Source organism: Strix uralensis, chromosome 1 (genome assembly GCF_047716275.1).
Source record: "Strix uralensis isolate ZFMK-TIS-50842 chromosome 1, bStrUra1, whole genome shotgun sequence".
NCBI lineage: Eukaryota > Metazoa > Chordata > Aves > Strigiformes > Strigidae > Strix > Strix uralensis.
Window position 1 is genome coordinate 46,246,190 of NC_133972.1, and position 23,503 is coordinate 46,269,692.

General features: G+C 44.8%; 1 protein-coding gene across 1 annotated transcript; it reads right to left on the minus strand.

The window, feature by feature from the left end:
* Positions 1 to 461: 461 nt before the first annotated feature.
* On the minus strand, positions 462 to 4,461 carry FZD1 (frizzled class receptor 1). Its single transcript, XM_074864747.1, has one exon. The coding sequence runs from the start codon at positions 4,093 to 4,095 to the stop codon at positions 2,320 to 2,322; it is 1,776 nt and encodes a 591-aa protein (XP_074720848.1). The 5' UTR covers positions 4,096 to 4,461; the 3' UTR covers positions 462 to 2,319.
* Positions 4,462 to 23,503: the final 19,042 nt, after the last annotated feature.

Sequence of the window (23,503 nt, forward strand, 5' to 3'; positions counted from 1 at the left end):
GTCAATATTATTCTGACATTAGACTGAGTGTCATTTTGAGCAGTGAGAAAATCTTTTTTTTTTCTTAATAGGAAAGGGAGAAAAAAGGCTACGTTGAGAGAACCCTTTTCTTTAACAAAAAACAAAACAAAAAAAAAAAGAACTGGTGAGCTTCTTTCTTCTCCTGCCATATAGCAGATCTCTTCTTGGATTTCACACCACCGACCATACCCTGTCAGAGATCTTGAACAGTTTACATTACTTCTTTTGAAGGATTAATCTAGACCGGCCCAGAGATAAAAACCAAAATGCACAATGAATTCCTACACTGAATTCCAGCTTGTTACTGTGAACTCAACACAAGAAAAGAAAAAAGGAATCCCACACAACTTGTAGTATATAGTAAAAGCACAGTATAGTATATACAATGCTTTCACATAGTATTTGAGTTAGTCAGAGGAATACGTAAAAGGACAAGATAGTTTTGTACAAAACCTCAATTTATTTCAGAGAAATTAAAAATATGGTATTTAATATATATAAATTTCTATTCCTCTATAAATATAGATGATCTTGTGATAATGAACAGAAATAAATGCATACCAAATTCAAATAATTTTGCATTTCAGGGTATGGTAGCCATAGATAATGTTTATGAACCTAAATACAGGCATTTGTAATATAAAAAAAGTTTAAAACAATACAATCAGGAGAGAAGCATTCTGCTGTTTTTCATACAGAGGACTAAATATTCAAATGCATCTGTCGAAAGTTACAATTTCATTTTTAACCTTTTTTTTTTTGTATGAAGAAGCACAATCCCACAGACCCAGGAGCATACAAGGTAGTAGATATCCTCAACACATGGTATCTTATCTTTGCAGTATGCAATGTTATTACTGTACCGAACAAAAAAGAGGAGAAAAAAAAGACAGCAGAGGCTCTTTAAGGTCTCACATCCGACCAGAGCGCTTAAACGTTCTGGCTTTCTGTTTTCTCTTCCTTTGTTTTTACTACTGGCAAAAATCATCACACCCTCATAATGTGTAATGAATTAAATGTCAATGAATTAAAATTCAGGGGAATGGCAATGGCTCCAGTGTTTCCCAAATGAAGAGCCAGCGTATGGATATAATTAAGGAGAAAAAAAAAAAATCTGAATGCTGCGTTTTATTCCGATGACGCTCTTTTTACTGAGCCCGTGTTTCCTGATCCTGCCAACCCCAGCCCGCGGCAGGGAGGGGGCCGGGGCCGGGGGGAGCGCCCGCGGGGTGCCCCGCAGAGCCCCGGCCTGGCTCACACCTTCCGACGGAAAAGCGCGCTTAAAAAAAAAAAAAACAAAACCACCAAAACAACAAAAGAGAAGTTTGGTATATCTATGTCCCCATCCACCTCCTAAGCCATCAGACGTGCTACAGGTGCAGACGGCGTTAAACCTCAACTCCTACAACAAAACAGGCCAACTCCTCTCAAACGATATGCTGCGTTTGCATCAATTTTATAAAGCTGGAAGAGGGCAGCCGGCAGGCACACCCACCCCACCCCCCCCACCCCCCCTCCAGCCCCGGGCACCGCGGAGAGGCTCTCCCTCCGCAGAGAGGCCGGGCAGGGCTGGCTGTTGTTTCGGGCCCCGCCGGGCTCAGCGGGGCTCCTCCCGGCCGGCCGGCTGCCGATGCCCTCCCGGCCGGGGCCAGGCGGGGGGACCGGGGCGGGAACGGGCGCTCCTCCCCAGGCCCACCGGCCCCGACCTCCGGCAGCGGGGAGCGGGGTCCAGCCCCCCCCAGGAGGCGCCCCCGGCAGCAGCCTCGCCCCGGCCCTGCCGCTCATGCCACTGAAACTCCCAGCAAAGCCATTACAGAACCTGCGGGGGGCAGAAGAAAGGGGTTTCTTTTGGTTTCTCTTACCGGTAGTTTTTCCCGTCCTGCCCTAAGAAATAAAAAATCCAACGCCTTTTTTTTTTTTCCTTAAATAAAAAAAAAAGGGGGGGAGAGGGGCGAGGAAGCAAAATCCGCAAACGGGTTAAAAGTGTCCTAAATAATTAAAAAAAGTGAGATTTTTGTAATTTAAATACAAATATACTTACAAAATCTTACAGAGGCTATTTACATCCCTCTCCCCCAACCTGCCAGCGCGTTCAGTTCCTGCAGGAGCCAGCCCGAGAGGAGCAGGGAGGGCAGAGCCAGGCGGGCCCAGGCTCGGGGTCCCCACCTGGCTCGTCCTCCACTCCCCGCCGCCTGCGGGTCCCCAGAGTTTGCCCGGGCTGGACAAGGAGCTGCTTCCCCAGGCAGAACCCCGGTCCTCCGGCCAGCCGCCATCCCCTCGGCCCGGCGGGCACGGGTCTCAGACGGTGGTCTCGCCCTGCTTGCTGTTGGTGAGCCTGGTATAAAACTTCCTCCAGGAGTTCAGGGTTTTCCCAGACCAGATCCAGAAGCCCGAGGTGATGCCCACGATTAATGTCATGAGATACTTGATCATGAAGACGGTGAAGTCGGGGCTCATGGGCGGGTGGTGGCTGCTGTGGTTGTTGGGGCAGGGGATGGCATAGCTCTTACAGCTCTGCGTGACCCAGCTCCTCTCCCACTGTTCCCTAAAAGCTTGCTCGTAAAAATAGCAGGCAATGACGATGGTGGCCGGCACCGTGTAGAGGACGCTGAAGATGCCTATCCTGACCATGAGCTTCTCCAGCTTTTCTGTCTTGGTGCCGTCATGCTTCATGATGGTGCGGATCCTGAAGAGGGACACGAAGCCGGCCAGCAGGAAGGAGGTGCCGATGAACAGGTAGACGAACAAGGGGGCCAGCACGAAGCCCCGCAGAGCATCCACGTTGTTGATGCCCACGAAGCAGACGCCGCTGAGGACGTCCCCGTCCACCTGCCCCAGGGCCAGGATGGTGATGGTCTTGATGGCCGGCACGGCCCAGGCGGCCAGGTGGAAGTACTGGGAGTTGGCCTCAATGGCCTCGTGGCCCCACTTCATGCCGGCAGCCAGGAACCAGGTGAGGGAGAGGATGACCCACCAGATGGAGCTGGCCATGCCGAAGAAGTAGAGCATCATGAAGAGGATGGTGCAGCCCTCCCGCTTCGTGCCCTGCGCCACGGTGCGGGAGCCGTCCTCGGCGAAGCGCTCGTTGCAGACCACCCTCTCCTCCAGGAGGAAGCCGGCGATGTAGGCCACGGCCACCGCCGTGTAGCAGCCCGAGAGGAAGATGATGGGCCGCTCGGGGTAGCTGAACCGCTTCATGTCCACCAGGTAGGTGAGGACGGTGAAGAGGGTGGAGGCGCAGCAGAGCACCGACCAGATGCCGATCCAGGTGCGGGAGAAGCGCAGCTCCTCGGGCCCGAAGTACATGAGTCCGTAGAGGCGGCCGGGCTCGCAGGGCGCCCCGCAGTCCTTCTCCCCCAGGAAGCGGTAGTTCAGGTAGGAGGGCACCTTCAGCGCCCGCGGGCAGGAGAAGCGCCCGCGGGGCTCCCCGGGCCCCGCGCCCCCGGGGCCGCCGCCGCCGCCCCCGCGCTGGGGGTTGCTGGTCCAGCTCTCGGGGCGCAGAGCGGGCGTGGGGGTGCCGCGCTCGGAGGCGTTTTGCCCCACGCAGAGCTCGCCGGCCCCGTGCACCGGGAACTTCTCGCAGCGCAGCGTGTCGGGCCACTGGAAGCCGAACTTGTTCATGAGGGCCTCGCAGCCCTGGCGTGCCCGCTCGCAGAGGGAGCGGCAGGGCGGCAGGGCCTGCTCCAGCACGGTGCACACCGGCGCGTACATGGAGCAGAGGAAGAACTTGAGCTCGGCCGAGCACTGCACCTTCACCAGCGGGTAGAACTGGTGCACCTCCAGCCCCGCGTCCTCCTGGTTGGTGTGGCCCAGCAGGTTGGGCATGATGGTCTGGTTGTAGGCGATGTCGGTGCAGAGCGGGATGGAGATGGGCTGGCAGTAGCCGTGGTCCGGGATGGAGATGCCCCGCTCGCCGTTGTACTGCGGCGCCGGCGGCTGGCCCCCGGCCGGCAGCGCCGCCGCCCACAGCACCAGCACCAGCAGCCGCGGGCACCGGCCGCCGCCCGCCCGCCGCCCGCCGCTGCCGCCAACTTCCCCGCCGCCGCTCGCCGCCGGCCCGCGCCGCTCGGCCATGCTCAGTCTGTGCCGCCTGCCCAGCCGGGCTCCCGCCGCCCCGCCGCCGCCGCCGCTGCTCCTCCCGGCCCGAACTTGCGACTCATGAAGGGAGCGGCGGGCAGGGACGGGGCAGCCCCGGCCGCCACTCGTACGGCCGCGGCGCGCAGCTCTGCCCGCACCGGCGGCAGCGCCCGCCGCGCCTCCGCCTACCGCCGCCGCCTCCTCCGCCGCCGCCGCCGCCTGACCATTTGTGCCGGCCCCTCGAGCCCGCGCCCCGCGCCGCGCCGCGCTCCCTCCGACCGGTTTCCAGGCGCCCCGCAGTCTGCCTTTCACCGGGAGGGAGGAGCCTTGAAACCGACGCCGAACTTTCCTGCGTAAGGGACCGTCTCCCAACGCCTCACCCGGGGGCGGGCGCAGGCGGGCGCGGGGCTGCCCCGCGCCGCGCACAAAGGCGGGGGCGGCGCGGGGGAAGGGGGGGCCGGCCGCGGGGGCGGGGGGTGACCGGAGGGGCGGGGGGCCGTAGGGCCGTGGCTTGTGGGTCGGCAGCGCGGAGGGGCAGGGGGAGGCCGGGCTCGCCCCGCCGGGGCGGCTAGGCTGGACGGCGGCGGCTGCCCCGCGGAGACGCCGGGGAGCCGGGTCACGGCTGTCCCGGGGGTGTTTTCGGATTCCCCGGTGATGACGACAGTGGAGGCCGTGGAGCTCTGCGCACCTCGGCGGGGTCCAGGGCCCGGCACCCTCGGCGTCTCCCCCGGCGGCCGGGCAGCTGCGCCGTCTGCGGCTCCATTCGCAGCGCGGCAGGGGCCGGGCGGGGAGGGGAGGGGGGGGGTGTCGATATTTGGCAAATAGCAACGGGCAGGCTGGGAGGGGGGCGGTCAGAGGTGTTGTCAGGAGTCTGCGGCAGGGAGCGGTGAACAATCGGGGAGCAGCCTGGCAGGGCTGAAACCTAGAAGACGGCTTTATTGCAGTAACTTGGGGCGCGGGGAGGAGCGGCGGCAGTTTGAAGGCAGAGACCGCGATGTTCCATCGCACACACGCACCCGGTGATGTGCGAGTGGCCAAAACTCGCCTCGCTCCAGAGACGCTTTAAGCGTCTCGCTGGCGAGTTACTGCCAGTGGTTTGTGTGTGTCTTCTGTCTACAGCAGCAGCCTGAGATACGAAAATAATCACAACGGGACTCTCCCATTCCCTTTCCTCCCTCTGCCCCGTGGGCAGCTCTTCCAGCTTAATTCGAGGTGAACGCTGTGTGACTTGCAAATGCCTCGTCAGGTGTTTGAGATACTCGCTCTAGTCTGGGGAGGGGGTGAATGAGCACGTAGTTACCGCCAACAGTGGCCGTTTCTTTCTGCACGTCTAAAGCCCCGTTGCTGGCGCAGAACACAGGTGAGGTTGGCTCCTCCGAAATGCGTAGTCCGGAAGGATGATGGAGGCTGAATGGGGGATTTACTGTACTCGCTGGAATTCAATAAGAATAATAAACCGTGCTCCTGGAGAGGAGGAGGAGAAGCCTACCATGTTCTCCAAATTCAGTAACCAAGCCTCTGTGTCATGGACGTGAATGTCCTCATACTTGTCCAATGGTTAACACTGCCATGAACCGGGCAGAAACTTCTCCAGCCAGCTGTCTTCCTTCGATGCAGCATGCTCCCACCCTTTCCACTGTATACACTGATGAGCTGAAAAAATCCATTAGGAATAAGATGAGCCCAGCATTTATTTTTAGCTGTCACAGGTGGCAAGGGTTAATAAAAGACATCCATATTTCTTGGATAGCTACAGCTAAAACTTAGACCATGCTATTTAGGCCACTGTCTTTCTCCCAGCAGTGCTGTCCCACATTCAGACTAATTAATAGCAAGATCTGTGCTGTGTAACGACTGCAGGAGAGGGATCGTGTTTAGAAATTGCACAACCTTAAGTATGTCGATGGCTGATGTCCTTGTTTACTGAGGTTCATTGAGTTCTGTCAAGAACTCTCTTCTCAGAGGACCATAGTTCAAAAATGATACGCACAAATATCTTCTTCCATCTTCTGCTAAAAAAAGTTTGATTCCTTGCATATTGTATTTACAGTTTTAAGCTACAGATTTTCTTCTTCAGATCTGCATCAGTAATTAAAATTACTAACGCCTCTCTAGCACAAAATCTCATTTATATTCAGCCCTAAATGACAGTATTGTTTTCCTATTCATCCTAAAACAATTGAACGCTGGATCTTCAGATAGGAACAAGTATTATACATGCTCTTTCTCATAGAAAACGAGTGTGAATTTCTAACTAGTCTCAGGAAGCCTCTGTGGCTTTCTGCCTGTGGTGTTCAGACCTGGGGACACATCACACAATCCAGGAAAGGTAGTTAAGACACCTAAGTCCATCATCAGTTGGCTGAAATTCTATCTACAGGGGTCTGCATTTGAAATATTTAGGAAATACTCACTTCTCAAACTGAAAAACACTGAAAAGTCGCTGTTTTAAGTTGCTGTGTGCAACAAGCCAGAAGATCGTTGTAGAAGAAAGATCAGTGTATACAGGAAAAGGTTTGTAGGTAATAGCATTTTTCAGACCAACTGGTATTGAAGGAAAAATAGACAAATTTCTGGGTTAACAAGCTATTTTTTTTGTTCTGAAGCAGTAAGTACCAAAGCTAAAAGCAACTTGAGCACAACTGCTTAGAGCTTAGATAGAGATGTATCAGTGAGACCAGCTCAGAAAGAAAAAGTGGAAGTGGGTATTGTGGGGGGAAGAATGAGAGCTGAGAGCTGGTAAGTTCGGGAAATTTCCTAGAACTTGCTGGTTTTAACTGTCTGATGATTTTTCACATAACAGAAGAAAATCCTGTGTGAAAAGAATCTTCCCAGAAGCACTTGTCCTACATTTCGAGCACCCCAAACCACAAAACTCATCATTAGAAGCATAATTCTCTGTGGCCCAAAACACCAGATCAGTTTAAACTGTGCCTGAAAAGAAATGTAAGATGTATCGATGCCCATCCGCTACTACATCAGCGAACACCCCCTGCCATCAAACCACCAGTATCCCCTGGTCTTACATTTGCAGTTCCAGGACTGTAACATACTTCATCCTGTGCATGGCTGCTTTCCTGGTAGTTTTGCTGCTGAAAATGTCCACTCGGCACCAGCATGAATGCCCAGAGACAGTCTTCATAGACCAAAACACTGTGCTGTTGCTGGGGGAGTTTCTCACAAAACAGGACATTCTCCCTCTCTGCTCTCAGACCTGATCCTTAAGGGGAACTACAGAATTTGTCCCACAGAAGTGAGCATGGGAACTAGTTTCCTAACTTGGCCCAACACCCAAAACCGGGGACTCTGAGTAGAGATGCTGGTCTGATAGTACGTTATAATTTTCTTCTGCTTCCACCCTGCCCTCCCCCCACTTACTTGTCTCCAAATCAACAGACTGTAAGGTAATTGCCTTTCCTTTTTGCTTAGCTACTAAATGCCGCTCTTTTTCCCATCCTTAACATCATTAATGTCATTAACGTCCTCTCTATGCTAAAGCTACCATCTTCCTTTCAGAGCTGGCTTAATTAAAAAGTACCTTAGTAAATATTAAGCAAGTGTTCTTAACTGAACGCTGCATCTGGTGTTTCTAACCCAAAGAAAAGTTCACATGACCAGAAGTTTGTCTCATTTTTCCACCTATATGTCTTGCTCTAATAAAAGATACTACATCTTCATGCAAGCCCAGTACTGCACATCACATCCACGGGGGACTGTCACTGTGTGTCTGCCTTGTTCTTTTAATGATTCCTTAGGTACACACCACGGGTGACTGTTGGAGAGAAGAGACTGGACAGGATGCCACCTTTGCTCCAGTCTGTACAACAGTAATCGTGTTCTTACAGTGTCTTCCTTAATGCACAAGCACTCTTTCCCCTTGCCATGGAAATAAAATCTTCCATTCTAAACAAAACCAAAATTTGGGCATTAAAATCATTATTTTAATCATTCCTTAAAAGGAATTTCAGCTTTTACTTATAAACAATGTGCTGATGTTACTTGTTACAGTAGCCACTAGGACTCTGGCAGGTGGGAAGAATACAGAGTTTTGTCCTCTTACATTGTTTATATCCCAGTAGTATCCTCACTCTGCTGCTGCTGTCCTCAGGGTGCTGGTTTGTACTGCTTTTACTTGTTACGGAGGATGTGGGACACAAATCTTCGCCCCCCCCAAAAATGAAGCTATCTAAATCTTTAATTTTGGAAAGAAACAAAACAAAAAGTAGTTGCAGTACTTTTTTGTTTTCCTTTAAGTGGCTTTAAGCGAAAATAGGATAAAGTGAATGCTTCCTTTCCACAGCATTTAAGGAAAACTTGTTTCTCTAGAGGAAATTATTCAGCTTTATCTCACAGGCCTATGTTACATACAGAGAATGCAAATGTAAGCATAAACTGTATTTGTAGTAAGGCTAGTGACCACCCAAATGAATAATATCTAAACACAGATGATAACATAAATGTATGTTTATCCATGAAATTAAAGCAAAATTTATGCTCAGATAATTAGCTTTTTAGTTGATTCAAGATTTCATTATTTAAATGTCAAATAAGGGGTTAAAAGTAAGATCATCATAATACAGCAGGACAAGTTAAATGTTGATTTTTTTCTCATGTTGAACACGAATCTTGGTTGGTAAGAACAGTTAATATTGGGGGGGGGGGGCAAGGTCGTTAATTCTGGATGGAAAGAAAGGAATTTTGATAGCTCAGTAGAGAGAGGCGTTCAAGTATGTAACCTGTGATGGACAGCTATGGCTATACTAAATTCATGAAGTCTCTTGGAGTGACCTAGGGGCTTCTAGATAAGACAGCACAGGTCCACAGCTCAGGTGAGTCTCACTTCGCCTCTCAGTGCTGGCAGTACACATCACATCAGGTCCTCCCGAGGTACAGACAAGGAAGCTTGCTGAAGAATCGGTATGAAGAGTGTAAATGCAGTGAAATGAAGGAGAGGTGATTACATTGTCATACATCTCAAATAGCAAGGTGAAATAAAGTACCCCCTTACATTGCCATGCTAAAGCTGCCATATATTTGCGGTGATAAAATCCTTAATCCAGATAATATACACTGCTTAAACTGTTTGACCCTAGAAGTTGACACATGGGTCTACAGACCAAAATTCTGGAGTGTAAGTATCTGGACAAGACTCCCAAGCAACTTTTACACTTACGTGGTAAGATATTTTTCACTTTGTAACATGCCAATGACATAGCCATCTGCCCCAGGGCCATGGGCCATAGCATCTCGCGGATTTAGTCTTGCCAGAAGAACAAAATCCTTAGAATTTAAAATCCTATCTTGAACATTGACTATTTCTTGGAACATCTAGAAGACTCTTGGAAGTATGCCTGTGCTGACAAAAATAACAAACACATGCAGTGATTGGCAAAGAAAATCAGTAGGAGCTGAACATGAACCCTAGGCGATAGTGCAGTCAGCATCCAGAATACTTACTGCAGTGAAGGGTCTCAAGGCTGTACAGCCAAGTCCTCAGAAAGTCATGTCAGAGCAGAGGCAGTTGCTATAAACAGGCATTTGACAAGATACCAAGTAATATTCTTACCATCAGGTGGCCCAGGTCATCCTACCCTCAAATTCATCCCAGATGCCTTTATATGTGCCTTTTATTAATTGGCTGTATTAATCTGCGATTGTCAATTTAGGTAAAAATTGTGCTTTTATTTGTGTTTGGGGGTTGTGGGAATAAGAGAAATAGAATGGAAATGCAGCTCTAGCCACTGCAGTCAGTGGTAATTTACTCCTGCTGTGTGACACCTATTGTAACCCAAACTCCTACCGTGTAGCATGGGCTAGGAATGAAGAGCAATCTTTGACTAGCACTCGTGTAAGTCAGCCCCCCATTACAGTGATTTTATATGCTTTAGAGAGGCATGAGGAGAAATGGTACACGCAGTCAAAGCGGACTACAAAGAGTCTCTTCCTCCCAATACCCACAGCATTTTTTCCTTAATGCTGTTTATTCAAGATAGATTGAGTATGTGGAGATTTGATTTGGTTTTCTTTTCTGTTCAGAAGAAATGTAGATGATCCCTTGCAAATTAAAGCCGTATGTTGCCTGCCTTCCCTGACATGTTCTGCACTGGGGTGAGAGGCGCAGGGGCTGCAGCCTGGCTGCTGCTGCCAAAAGTTTTCCGGAGAACAAGAAAAAGTCACAACTCTTAAAAGGGCAATTGCAGATCACAGCTCATTTTGTTCAGAGAGAATGCGAACATTTTTACTCTCTTTTTATTTCCCTTTCTTGAGTGAGTTCTTCTACAGTTACATACAGGGCCTGAAAACACAGACTGTCTCTTGTTCTTCAAACACAGAGGCTGATTTAAAGGCCTAAGCCGGCAATCCTTACTCCCAGGAGTAGACCTGCTGATTTCACGGATGCAAGAGAAGCAAGCAGAGCTTCACAAGGCTGTGATGCAAGGAGAAATTACGTGATGAGCTCTCATTGCTTTTGCCGTGCTTTAAATACATTCCTTTTAAAGAAATTACTTCCCATTTCCACCAAAGTAAATGAGATTCAGATCATATTTTCTGCATTAGTATTTCAAGATACACAAATTGAAAAGGTATGTGTGTGAGATGGGGGGATAGAGTAGAGGAAAGTTGTTTTTCTGTGTCTTTTAGCTGTGCATGTATTTTCCATGAATGTTATTGAGAGAGTGAGCAGGATGAGATCAGAGCAGGGAGTAATTCACAGCCTGCATCTGCCTTTCTTCATGGAATGTGGCTTCATACATGTTAAAGAACAATCTCAACTTTCACTGTAGAAAAAATCTTTTGGGCTTTTGCTTTACTTTGGAAAGATAATTTTAAATATGTAACCAGTGTAAACAGGCAAACTGCCCAGCAAGACTGAAAGGAATGCGCCACTAGGATCTGCTTGTAAGCACTTCTCCCCTAAATACATTCTTCTTTATATATAGGAGGGGTCAGCTGTATTTTGAAGTAAATTCTTTTCAGAAACTTCGGGCTGGTTGTGCGAAAGAAATTGCCTTAAGAATAGACAGTATTAGTGTTCTAGACCTTCCTCTAATTCTGAAGCTGACCTTTCTAGTTAGCATTTCCCCTACTCTCTGAGCCCAGCTGCACAGCAACTGCTTGACACTGCGGCACCTCTAGGAGTATATCAGATACCTTGTGTGGGCCCCAGATAAACCATCCTTAGCCAGACCCCACAGTCCTCAAGGAGGAGAAAGAAAAGCACATCAGAAAAATCTCAAAGTTCACAGCATGTTACCTTAAGGATGATGAAGTTTCATTCCCTGTTGTCACAGGTGGTCATTCTGTGTAGCTCACATATACACCCACAACATAGAACCCAACTGCAAAGTGTTCAGGCCTCTCCTCCCCTAGTATCCCTGTCGGAACATTAAGCTATTGCACATCGGTGCGCATCTGGACTCTGCTGCTGGATTTCATGATGCCTCTGTTTTCCATAGTGACTAACAAGATTGTGTAATTTTTACTGGATTTGGATTTATCTGTGGAAAGCCACACATTTACCATCTGCAGGGATGGTTATTGTAATTCTGTATGCTTTCATATGGTATTGCTGACATTAAGAAAACTATCACAGAGTTCCCAGCACTGAAGACCAAGAGGACAAGCCACGTCATCTCAGTGTTCCAGGTCTTCTGTTCCCTTCAGCTGGCCGCATGCCAAATACAGTGTCTATCAAGGTTTTCTTCCTCATCTCAAAGTCTCATACTGGGCTGATCCAAGTCATGTCAGGGATGGCTGGTCTCAGTAGCCACAGCCCCATTACAGCAGCAACACCCTCAGCCTTGAGTCTGCTCAGCAGGAATCAGCCCATATGCAGAAGACACAGAGAGTGCAACAGCTGGTTGTCTAAATCTGTAACATCTAGAAGATTCTGGCATGCCTATGTACTTCTGTATTTTCAGAGGAAAACACCTCTTTTTCCCACTTCAACTCTCAATAGTAGTTGCATTGGAAGCAAGGTCCAGTCACACCCTTGGAAAGCAAGGGAAATTCCATCCTTGCATACTCTACCAGGAAAGGGAGGGAGACGAGGACTTCTTGTCTACTCTTCAATTATGGAAGCTCTTTAATTCATGAGGAACAATATACATAAAAATATGAACACTGAATAGAAAGCAATAGAAAGGGATGGGAAGGGAAAAGAAGGGATGTCTATCTTCTGGCTCTTACGTGTTATTACCAATTAATGTTGAAATAATTGTTAAAGTTCAGGAAGCACTTTGCTGATGTGATTCTTTCAGACATTGTCTGTTGCTCTGCCATTTATTAGAGCTAGACAAAGTTAGTATTTCTGCAAAGCCATTGAGTTTTTATATTTCTATTTATATACTTTTTTACAATTGTATAGCTGCTTCTTTGAATACATCATGACTTTTTAAAAATGCAGACTCTAGACTCTGATTTAAATATTTGCTTAGAAGTCTGCAATACAGTGCACTGTGCCTACACATACATACTTCCAAATACGTATGTGATGGCAATTAAGAGTTGGAGGTCTGGGTCCTCCTTCTGGCAGAGAAGGGCTAGCAGCAGCTCGTCCTAAACTTTGTCTACACGACTGCCACAGCAAGCAAGAGGGTTTACCGAACTGCTTTGGGGGGCACTTCTCCCTCCTTCTTACAAATGACGTATTTGTGGCTTCCAGGTTTCATGATACAAAGACTTCATAGCTGCAGCTGATCTGCAGCAGAATTTAGGCTGCCATGAAACCACAGCCTTGAACCCGCATCTCTGGGATATGCCAGTCAGCATCATTTGAGCCATTAAAAAACTGACAGAACTGTGTTCCTACATAATGTGTTAAATAGCAGCAGACTTAAAGATGCTTCAAATCATAGCAAGCTTAATTCTGAGCCAATGTAGCACTCAGAGTGCCAAGGACAGGATATATCTTAAACCTAATTGGTTTTGCCATGTCTACTGTGCCACTTCTCTTACTTTTTTTTTTTCTTTTGAAAAGCACTAGGGATATGGGGCTAAAAGGCTTGTCTTATTTGGGGAAAAAAGTGCCAATATTAAACTAACCCCCTGTGTAGACACTCTTATTTCAGTTTAAAAGTGCCTTTCATGGAATTAGCAAGTTGATTCCTTGCTGACATAAGCTTAATCAATACGAGGCACTCAGCCTGATATAAATTTATCTCCATGATAGGGTTGCACCAGTTTCTCTACATGTCTTTGAAAAACCATTTAGTTAAATCAGTTGTTTCTTCAAATTGAAGATTTGCATTACAACATTGTGACCAGCTGAAAAATAAAGCACCTCAGTAAAATGTAAAGAACTCTTTGCCTTTGTATGGTGCCACCCATTGCAGCTCCGAAAGCTGCAAATATCAATAAACTTAGAGCAGCTTTGCATCTGTGTCCTTAATGCCCATTTTCTAAATGCAGGAATCTAAACGTGGAGAATTGAAGTGTGTTTCCAGAGTCAAAAAAAGAGTATGTGGTAAAGCTGGAGAGAAAACACAGAGATGTGGTTTCAGAAACAGACCAGTGACTTTGAATACCCCTGGTCCGAGCATCTTTCAGGGACCTTACATGTAAAAAGTGCTGGTGCCTGTGCTTTCTGGTAATCGACCCTTTAAAATCAGATTGCCAGAGCTGGACAGATGTATCCCAGAATAACTAGTCTGTAATCTCTCATCTGAGTCGTGTAAATATAAGACTGACTTTTTCTTCTTCAATTAAGATCTGCCCTTGTAATAATATCATCACCTTAGTAAATATTTATTTCTAGTGGTATTCTCCTTTAGCTATAAATACAGACATTCTAATCTCAAATTCTAAGGCAAAAAGGATATTCTACCACTTGTTATGGCTACACCAAGTATATTTTTTCTAGGGATAAACATTTCAAATATTACTCTGTGAGCAGAGCTTTTTAGGCTAGGAAGAGGACCACAATGACAGTATTGGTGCAGTACTATGTATCATCCATTTCTGGAAAAATGGTTGTGGTCCAACCAACCACTCTGCTCTGTATTAAAGCAAATTTATTAGTCTGAAGTGCTGTAAGTGATGGGCCTGGTCACAAACAAAACCATACATTAGCTCTGTTGGAAAAAAGATGACAATGTCAGGTCTGATGAGCTTGAATTGATCTCCTCAGATCAGGCTGAGATTCGGATGGAGTAAGTAATGCTATGGTATAACTGATTGAAAGGTAACTTCATGTAAAATAGCCTACAGCTGGTGTTTTCACCATGGAGTGCTTGCTCACTCTGTTGTTGAGTGGTGCCACTAAAAGTTACTGAAACTTAAAACAGTGAAAACATTTTTAAAGCCCGAAAAAACCCTTCCATCCTTTGCCATCCATCTCATCTTTATACCTTGAATTCTATTATCTGGAATTCAGTTACACCAGTGATTTGCCAAAAGCATGGATACTTACAAAATGTTAAGCTACAAAGAATTTAGCTGTGCAGTACAAATGCTGTCTACAATTAAGGCAATTAAAAAGGGAAGCTTGAGGCAGAAGCACTCTAAAAATATTTGCAGACCTATCAAAAGTCTTTCTGTGCCCCTATTCCCAGAGTACCTGGGCACTTCAGCACCTCAAAATCTCTAATGTGTTTGTTCTGAAAGATAAAAGTACTGCTCTGTCTTCGTTTTGGACAGGGAAATCTAAGGCAGAAAGAGATTTAAATGACCTGTTCAAAGTCAGGTAGGAAGTCTGTGATAGAAAAGGGAATTTAACCTAAAGCTGGCACACACATTTCTTTTTCCTGAGGCCTATTTTTCCTCCCTGGAAAGCTTTGGAGGGCTGTGAATCACAATTGTTTTAACCCCCCCTCGAGGGAGATGGTCGCCCACTTCCTCCCACTCGCGGCCGTCCCCCCCCAGCCCTCCTGCGTGCAGCAGCACCCGCGGGGCAGCGCCGAGAGCCGAGCTGCTGCCCCAGCGGAAAGCTTCCCAGCAAAACCCACTGCGCTTCCAGTTGCACCACTTCCCTTCTCCAGCCCTTGGCAGGGCTTGGCGGTGCCGGTGCCAGCAGAGGGGAAGGGGAAGGCATGAGCTGAAGGATGGGAGAGGGGGGGATGGCTCCTGTCGGCACCAGCCCCAGGTTCGATGGGTGTCAAAGCAGTCGTGAAGCTCTAGCTTGGACTGCACCTTCACAAAACAAATTTAATCATTAGTTATTCTGACTTGAAATAAAAAATCTAGACATAGCTGGACCAACCGCTGAGGTGACAAATATCAGGAGAAATCCTGGTTTGTTCCTTTCAATACTGCAAACGGACAGCCCAGGTTGAGGGACCTGGGATTAGAAAAGGCCTTGAGTCACCTTGATGCTGCCTCACTCCCCTGAAAAGAGGGGCCATCATTTATCACCTCCCCCCTGCTATGTATGGCAGGACTCTTTACAATGGATTTATTTAAAGTCACAGTATTATTCTGTGCCCAGGCTATCACCTTAAACTGTATTCTCTCATGGTAGAATACAAGCTTAATATCTATTCTCTTATCTTAAAAGCAATCAGGATGACAGATGAATGTTCTGACTAAGCATATTTATATTTATTTATTTATGTAACTTGCTTCGTTGCCAGTTTCCTCTCCCTACCTCCCTTTTATGCTCTAACTAATAAATGTCTCTTTCAGCATGCCATTGTCGATAGCAATTTAAATTACACATCAGATCGTGTAAGCAGCACACACATTATCAGTTAATAGGAAGGGAAACCCCGAGGACAGTGGTGCATAGCAGTCTTGCCTCTCTACCAATGTGGGTTGCAGATGACTGTTTTTGAAGGGGCTGTACTCCTCTGTTGCTGGGAGAAGATAGCCACCTGCCACTGAAAAACTCTGGACTGGGCATATGGACTTAATTTAATAGCCAGATCACCTGTGATACATTTACTGTGAGTGGCTCTCCCAGTACCACTACTCACACTATACAGCTTCTTCTTCATGGGAGAAGAAGCAGCCCTCGGTAAAGATTAAATGGTGCAAGAGGAGACACAAACTCTATCCCTTTTATGTTGTGGATAGGAAGTAAAGAGTCCTAACTGCTTCTCAACAAGCCTAACCAATGAAGTTGAGAACATGCCACTGACAGACGGGTATTTGTCATACTGTGCAGCAAATCCTCCAGGAATAAATAAGAAAAGGGCTCAGTAAAAGAAATTTGACCAGAGGCAGATGGTCAGTGATGATGATCACCAACATGAAAACTCAACTGTCAGCTGAGATAGATTATCATCCTCAGGATTCAAATCACATTGTAAAATCTACATTGTAAAATATTTGCAGTAACTATTCAGCCAGAAACTTAGATATGGAATTGCTCAATTAAAAACAATGTTGAAAAAACCCAACGTTTTATTTTTGCTGATTAGTGTTGGGGGATTATTTATCTCAAGCCAGTCAGAGAAGATTTGGCTGGGATTTGAAGTGGAAGTTTCATGGGCACACAGCCTTTAGTGGTACCCAAATATTTCACCTCCTCTTCCTTTGGCCTGTATATAGGAAGTGGTAATTTGGTTGCCACTGAGAGCACATGAAAATGAGTTTTCCTTCAGCATGTAGTTTGCCTTTAAAAGGATCATCTTCCACTTTTTTCCATTTTTCTTGAGCTCAACAGTCCAAGAGAATCAGGTGATCTTACAGAAACAAGAAGACAAACCATGGGGAGGGTTATTTACTACAGAGCTTGAGATAACAGCCTTTTGGCTGAGGTAATGGACATGACACCTAAAATCAACAAAAATAATATTTCGTAGAAGTACCTACCAGCCTAATCAACCAATTCTCTCTGCATGCACACAGTCATTATTTCACTACTCTTTGTTTTTCTTTAAGAATTCTCTTTCTCTTTTCTTAAAGCAGTAAAGAACCAAGGAACTCATAAACTCATACTTATGCTAACAGCTTTTGACCCAAGGAACATAATCTGCCTTTATATTTTATCAAGATAAATTCCAGACATAATTAGTCTTCCCAGACCCAAGTCTTGGCCTGTATTTCTCACAAGTGGATAATCACCCAATAAAAATAAATAAAAATGTCACCCTTCCAAATTCATATCTGACATTGCTCATATCTGACATTGTTCAGAGACCCCTTTTGCATTCACAGGAGACAGCCGTGTCTTTCTCACTGCTGCTCCCTGACCAGTTCTATGCAGCCTATGTAGTGTCTGCCTCTGAACTTGTCATGCATAGCTTTCTCATGTTGCTGTAGACTAATGACAAAGAAATTGGGTGAGTATTTTAGGAGATTCCCATTTTGTAACCAGACATCTATCCTATCTTATAACAAGAGTCTTTATAATATAGACTGGCAGTGCTACATGATTACAGTTTATTTCCATGCCATGCTGGAGGAGAAGATAGATCTGAAGTTGAAGGTCAGAGTCTTTAAAGAGTGAAGAAACATCTCCTGCAGGTGCTTGGTTTATAATTGCCCAGGATAGAGCTTCTCTGAGGTTGGTTGTCATTATAAAGTTCCCAAGAAAAACAATTATCATTTATTTTTTTGTCCTGGCATCTATCTGCTGTCAGTGGATGCCCACAGCCATAGCCAGAAGTATGCTCCCACTTCTAGCCTCTGATCTGAACTGCTTTTGCTCCTGCCTTGGGGAGCTGCTGGGCAGGCAAAGCAATAGGGAGCAGGTAGCACCCCAGGTGGTAAAATGTCCTGTTTCCATTCTGCTCTATGGAAAATTTTAAAAGCTTTGATGTCTGAAGGCATATGCATTCCAGCAGAGAAAACTTCACATCTCATCCTCTCCCTAGCCAAGAGTAGATCTTTTCTATTATCTCACAAGCTGCCTGACAACACAACACGTATAAAAATTGGAGCTATCACCATATCAGATCATGAACCAGCTTTCCTGAATGTTGTTACTAAGGCAATTCTTAAGTGAGATAAAAATTGGTAGTTTAATAACTCTCTTTAGAAGGATGCTTGGTACACCCGAAATAAGGCTCAATGCAATTAATTTGACTAAACAATTCAGAAGAAATTATCATATTAATATGAAAAGTATAATGGAGGAATTACCACATGAATGCTCTAATTGCCTGGATTCTAAAACACATAAGGGTATCAGGGAGCTGGCAGACACCAGAATCCATCATTTCCACTATCATATGTTTTTGCAATAGAAAGTAGAATTAAGCAAATACATTCTTTGCTATTTAATTAAAGGAATGTACAGTTTTACAGATAATAGTCTTGATAGTAGAATAGAAAGCACAGCTCTGTTCACATGCTCATAGGCAAGAAACTGCAACCATTTCCTCCAGGGAATATACTGTGGTACGTGATCCCCTTGGTACTGAGCAGGTAGAATATGCTCTCTTGCAGGATCACTCTTCAAATTCATTATTCAGCAATGGAACCAGAATACGTCCTCTCGTTTATGCTTCCCCTCACAGTTCTGCTGCGCTCCTGCATGGGGAAGAGGCAGTGTTTGATCTGACCTGGGCAGAAAATGCCCAGTTCTGACCAGGCACAGCAGTACCATGAGACTGAGTTTGCTGGAGCTTTGCCCCAGTTTGGTTCAGAAAGCCTGGCTGTTTTACCGGCTTTTGACAGCATGACAGTTAGGAAGACTGAGTAAAAGAAGTCAAGAAGAATTAGGAAAAATACGATGATATCTGAAAAGCTCTTGCAGTGAGTGTCTGCCTGGAGTTGGATGCCCAGGATTGCAGACAGAGGTGCTTCGGTTTTTGTGTCTGTGACCACAGCACAACTATGGAGTCACAGCCTGCAGGATGCACAGGTTTTTATGGTTTCATACCCCTGTTTCCTTTGCATTTTCTACAAGCTAAGAATGAGCAGTTACCACAGATCAGAAGCTGCACAGTAACCTGTGATGCTCTGGTAGCTGATCTGGGCACACAGTTTCTCCATCCAAATTCAATTAAGGTCAGAACCACTGAGGAGAAGAGACCTGATAGTGCCGTGAGCATTTTGCTAGCCATGTATGTCCAGTGCGGAGCTGGCTCTCCTTTTGGAACACCAGCAGCAGGGCAGAAGCAGCAGCTATGGCAGCAGTGACAGCAGGAGAGACAAAGGATGCAGCAAGCTCCCATCCAAACAGTTCCCGCTAAACCATGGAGATCCACAGAGCAGATTTGATGGCCTGTGTTGCCTTCAGGCTTCATACAACTGCCTGCTGCAACCAAAATTTTTAAATCTGGCTACATAACAATGCATGTTAATGCCCATGGGATGGTTTTCAGAAGCTGTATCCTTATGTCCCATGAAGATGGAAATCTGCTTTGGGAACCATTTGGAAGAAATCAAACCTCAAAAAAATGGTGTAAATATGGATATATTAGCCATGCATACAGATGTGACCAACTGGGCCTTGGTCCATTAATCCTGATCATTTTTTTTTAATAAATTACAAAATATATTAACAACTCTGACTTGAAAGGTCGTGGTAGCTATGTTGTTTGCTATATTGGTTCTACTTATGTTTGCAGACAAAGAAAAGCAAGAAGAGCTTCTGATGTAGTCAGAAGTGGGATAGCTGCAGGAGCAGACAGTGTAATGGCTGAGCTGTTGAAGGCTGCCAGTGCAAGTGCCAGCAAAGCAGCCACAAACCAGATACTTGTATGTTATAGGAACACCAAGGAGGTAGCAGGTAAGCAGGTAAAGGTAATACTTGGACCAGCGTTAAAGAAAGGAAGATCCTGCCGATCCAGATAATTAGAGAATTTTAACCTTAGTCACTGGTGGAAAAAATCATCCTGAACATAATTACCAACAGATTAAGTCCAGTTACAGAGAAAGCAGAGAGCCAGAAACAGTGGGACTTCACAGCAGAAGCAAGGTGTATTGATCAAACCATCACTCTTGACAACTGATGGGAGGGGAGTAATAAAGGTGGATTAAAGCTTTTGGAGGAAAACAACTGACTTGGTTTGAGTAAATACAATATAGAGGGTGTGGATATCATGTGGAGTTTCAGATAACTGTAATTATAAAAGGTGCATATTGAGACTCCTGTAGTGCAGTAAGAAATGGTAGAAAAATCAAGCAATTGGGTAAGTCAAAGTTTGATTTAGGAGTAGGGGACATGGAGACACACTCAGTTTTCATCATGAAGCTGAATGTTGCTGTTAGATGGCTTAAAACGTTGCTGTTATGGTGGGCATACTTGCGGAAGATCTATAGCAAAGCTTTTCAGTAAATGTAAATGATATATCACCACTGGCAAATATGTCTGATTTAATAAAAGCATTATTTGCCACCTTGGAAAATTAGTTTCTTAGACTTGAACTTAAAACTAGTTTCAAGAAGATAAAATGGAGTTCCAAGAGGATGAAATGGCTGCATTTCGGAGAAGGAAGAGTACATACTGTGCTAGCATGCAACATAAGGAAAGTTACAGACAAGTGTAGTCAGTCCTACATGTAGTTATATCCACATCAACATCAATGGTTCAGTAAAGACAAATTAAAACAGTCATGTACCTTAGTCACAAATACTGCACAGTAACTGATGAGATTATGGATCAATAAAGATAATACTTTTAATATTCATATTGGTTTTTTTCAAATTTATTTTTATTTCATGGACTGAAAACAGCTCCAGTAAATAAGATAAAAATGCAGAAGACTGGAGACAGTTGAGAGGAAGCTCTTCAAAAGATTGTAGGTAGAAATGGTAAGCATTTGAAAAGATCGGAGACTGAGTCAGGAAAGCAAGGCAAGGGATTGACTTTAATTAAAAAGATTATAATGATGAAGATACAGCAGACCACACCAATACATGACATACACACAAAAAAAATATTAATTTGAGGTCTAAAAGCTGATATCAAGTTTATGACTGGACACTGAATTAAATTAAGCTCTGTTTAATAGTGCAATAATCCCTGAATAGGAATGACCAGCAATGGCATACTGTTCCCCAGATCTGGAAGGACACCCTAGAACAGCCAGAGAAGAAAAGGACCATTCACCTATTTTGGATGATAATTAAAATACCTAAGTTTTCTACAGCCCTAAAATTTAGCTGGGTGGGTATAGAAATAGTCAGAAACAACCATCACCCTTAAAAACTTGTAAAAACCACCCAAATTGAGAACTTTTGTCAACAAAGAAGTCAGTGTAGATTCACTGTCCTATGTATTTAGAATACATGCACATACAACACACACATTTGCACAGCAAGAAGAGAGAACAGATAAATCAAATACACAGAAACTGCAGAAATACGAAGTGCTTGCCAAGACTCAGACACAAGTCTTCACAGGAGTCAGCTTGTAAGCCAATTCATATTTGAATAATTGAAACGACATCTAATAGAAATTAAATATATACAATAAAATATGTGTGTGTATTCACCTTTATGACAAAAGTATTAATACAAAGGTACAATATTGAGATTGTCTAGGAAAACATCTTGTCCTAGAAAATGTAAGTGCTTTGTGTTCAAAGGATTTAGAAAATAAACTCCCTTTCTGTGGAGCCCTGCCCCTTGGGATTTGGCATAAGAAAGAAAAGAGAATTTCTAAGAAATATCAGGATTTCTTTGCTGGCGTATTTTTTACTTTGTTCTGAATGGAAACAACTTGAGCTCAAAAGGTAAATTTCATTGACTGTAGATTTTACTAAGTGTGAGTTTAGCAGAGAAAGCAAAAGAAAGCGAAGGATGTACTAAATATGACTGCATTTTACAACCCCTTTCTTCTTCTCCTTTTGATAAGCGCTTAACAGAAGTCTACTCAGTGAAAGCTGCCAATTCTTATTTTTTGCCATATGTACAGATCGAGAATGTCAGAGGAAATGTGTATGGCAAATTAGGGTGAACTCTGTGGCCTGAATGTTAAATGAGAGGGCAAATTATGCAGGATTTGTCTACTATTTCACTGCTCTCATTTGTGATTTCTTTGGGCAGGGCACCTTTATAAGACTGTCCTGAAGATATTATCATAATGGAATGTTTTGCATAATGGAAAACACAGTCACCTCAGATCTTCTTTTGCATGACAAACCCTTGATTAGAAAAATAATAGGATGGAAATGGAATTTGTATTTATACAGGCAGGCATCAGAGCCAAGGAGACTGGAAGCTGACCTCAATACACTGGAGAACTGACATAGGCAGATGCAAAACCTCTCTCTTTACAGTAAATTTAGCCTAGAAATAGACCGGGAAACAAGCGGGAGTCATATAAAAGTCTGCCTACAGTGAAAAGGTCCTAATTCATGAGAAAAGTATCTGTGATATACAAAAGTTATCACACATTTTCAAATGATTCATAGCTCTTGTTACACTGTAAGACCCACATTACACCCCTGTGAAAACGAGAATGTTTTGAAATTGAACAAAATGGTAAATGTTTTACATTTTCTATTACACTTTTGATTCAACTTTGGCAACTTACAGTCCTTAGGTCCAATGATGTACAGTTAGAAAATGGAGAATAAATATACTGGCCTAAATCAGCATAGCCAACCACTTACATAATTAGGAGCTGGATTATTATTTTCAGAATTGAATACAGCCATGCTCCTGTACTCATTTGAATTCATGTTCACGTCTGCATATGCATTTATAGGATTGTTGCTGATGTGCACGTGTTGTCAGACACGTAAACCCACTGGATTTATTTAATTATTCGGCATTAATAACAAAGTTTATTTTGCAAACAGAAACAAAGAAATAAACTCTCTAAAGCATACAATAATTTGGAAGACTCCGTACCTTCAGGGAAATTGTAAAATAAAAAGGTAGATTTTACTAACTGTTGCTTTCTTACTAATCTAAGAACACAATGTGCTCTCACATGACTGGACTTAACATATGTTCAACTTGGAAGACAACAACATAATTTCATTACTGTCAGTGATCTCAAGAGCACAAAACTGTGTTGGTCTCTGCCAAAATCATATTGTGCACAGGTCTGACATAGATTTTGGTTGATAAGGATTCCAACACAGATGGTCTACAGGAGAAGACCCTAAAATGACTGGTTAAAATGCTTAGCTTAAAATATGCTACTTGTGATGGGAAGGTAATGTTGTGACAGTGGGAGTTATTCATGCTGGGAGAGTGTAAGTGCTAATTACAAATGTAGTCATGCTTATTTCTGCAGTTATCCTGAACTGAAGTGCATTGGCCAGTCTTTATACTTGATATAGCCCGGGAAAAGAATCAGTATATTACTCTGAGCCACCTCACCTCAGTCTGATAAGGATAAAATCTTAGCCTGTCTTTGGTTTTCTGATAGCCATTTCCTCTCTGTCTCCCTCACTGTGATTTGCTGAGACGATCTTAGTCTGATCCAAAGGCTCTGAACACCCAGAACTGCCGTTAAAAGCAGCAAGGATGGGTGTATCCAGCATCTCTCAGGATCGAGCTTATCATTTTTAGCTGTAAATATCTGTATGACTAGACTTACATGTGTCGGCTTTGAGAT

What these genes read in the sequence shown, in the direction of transcription:
- FZD1 (XM_074864747.1), bottom strand. Translation starts at nt 4,095, where the DNA reads ATGGCCGAGCGGCGCGGGCCGGCGGCGAGCGGCGGCGGGGAAGTTGGC.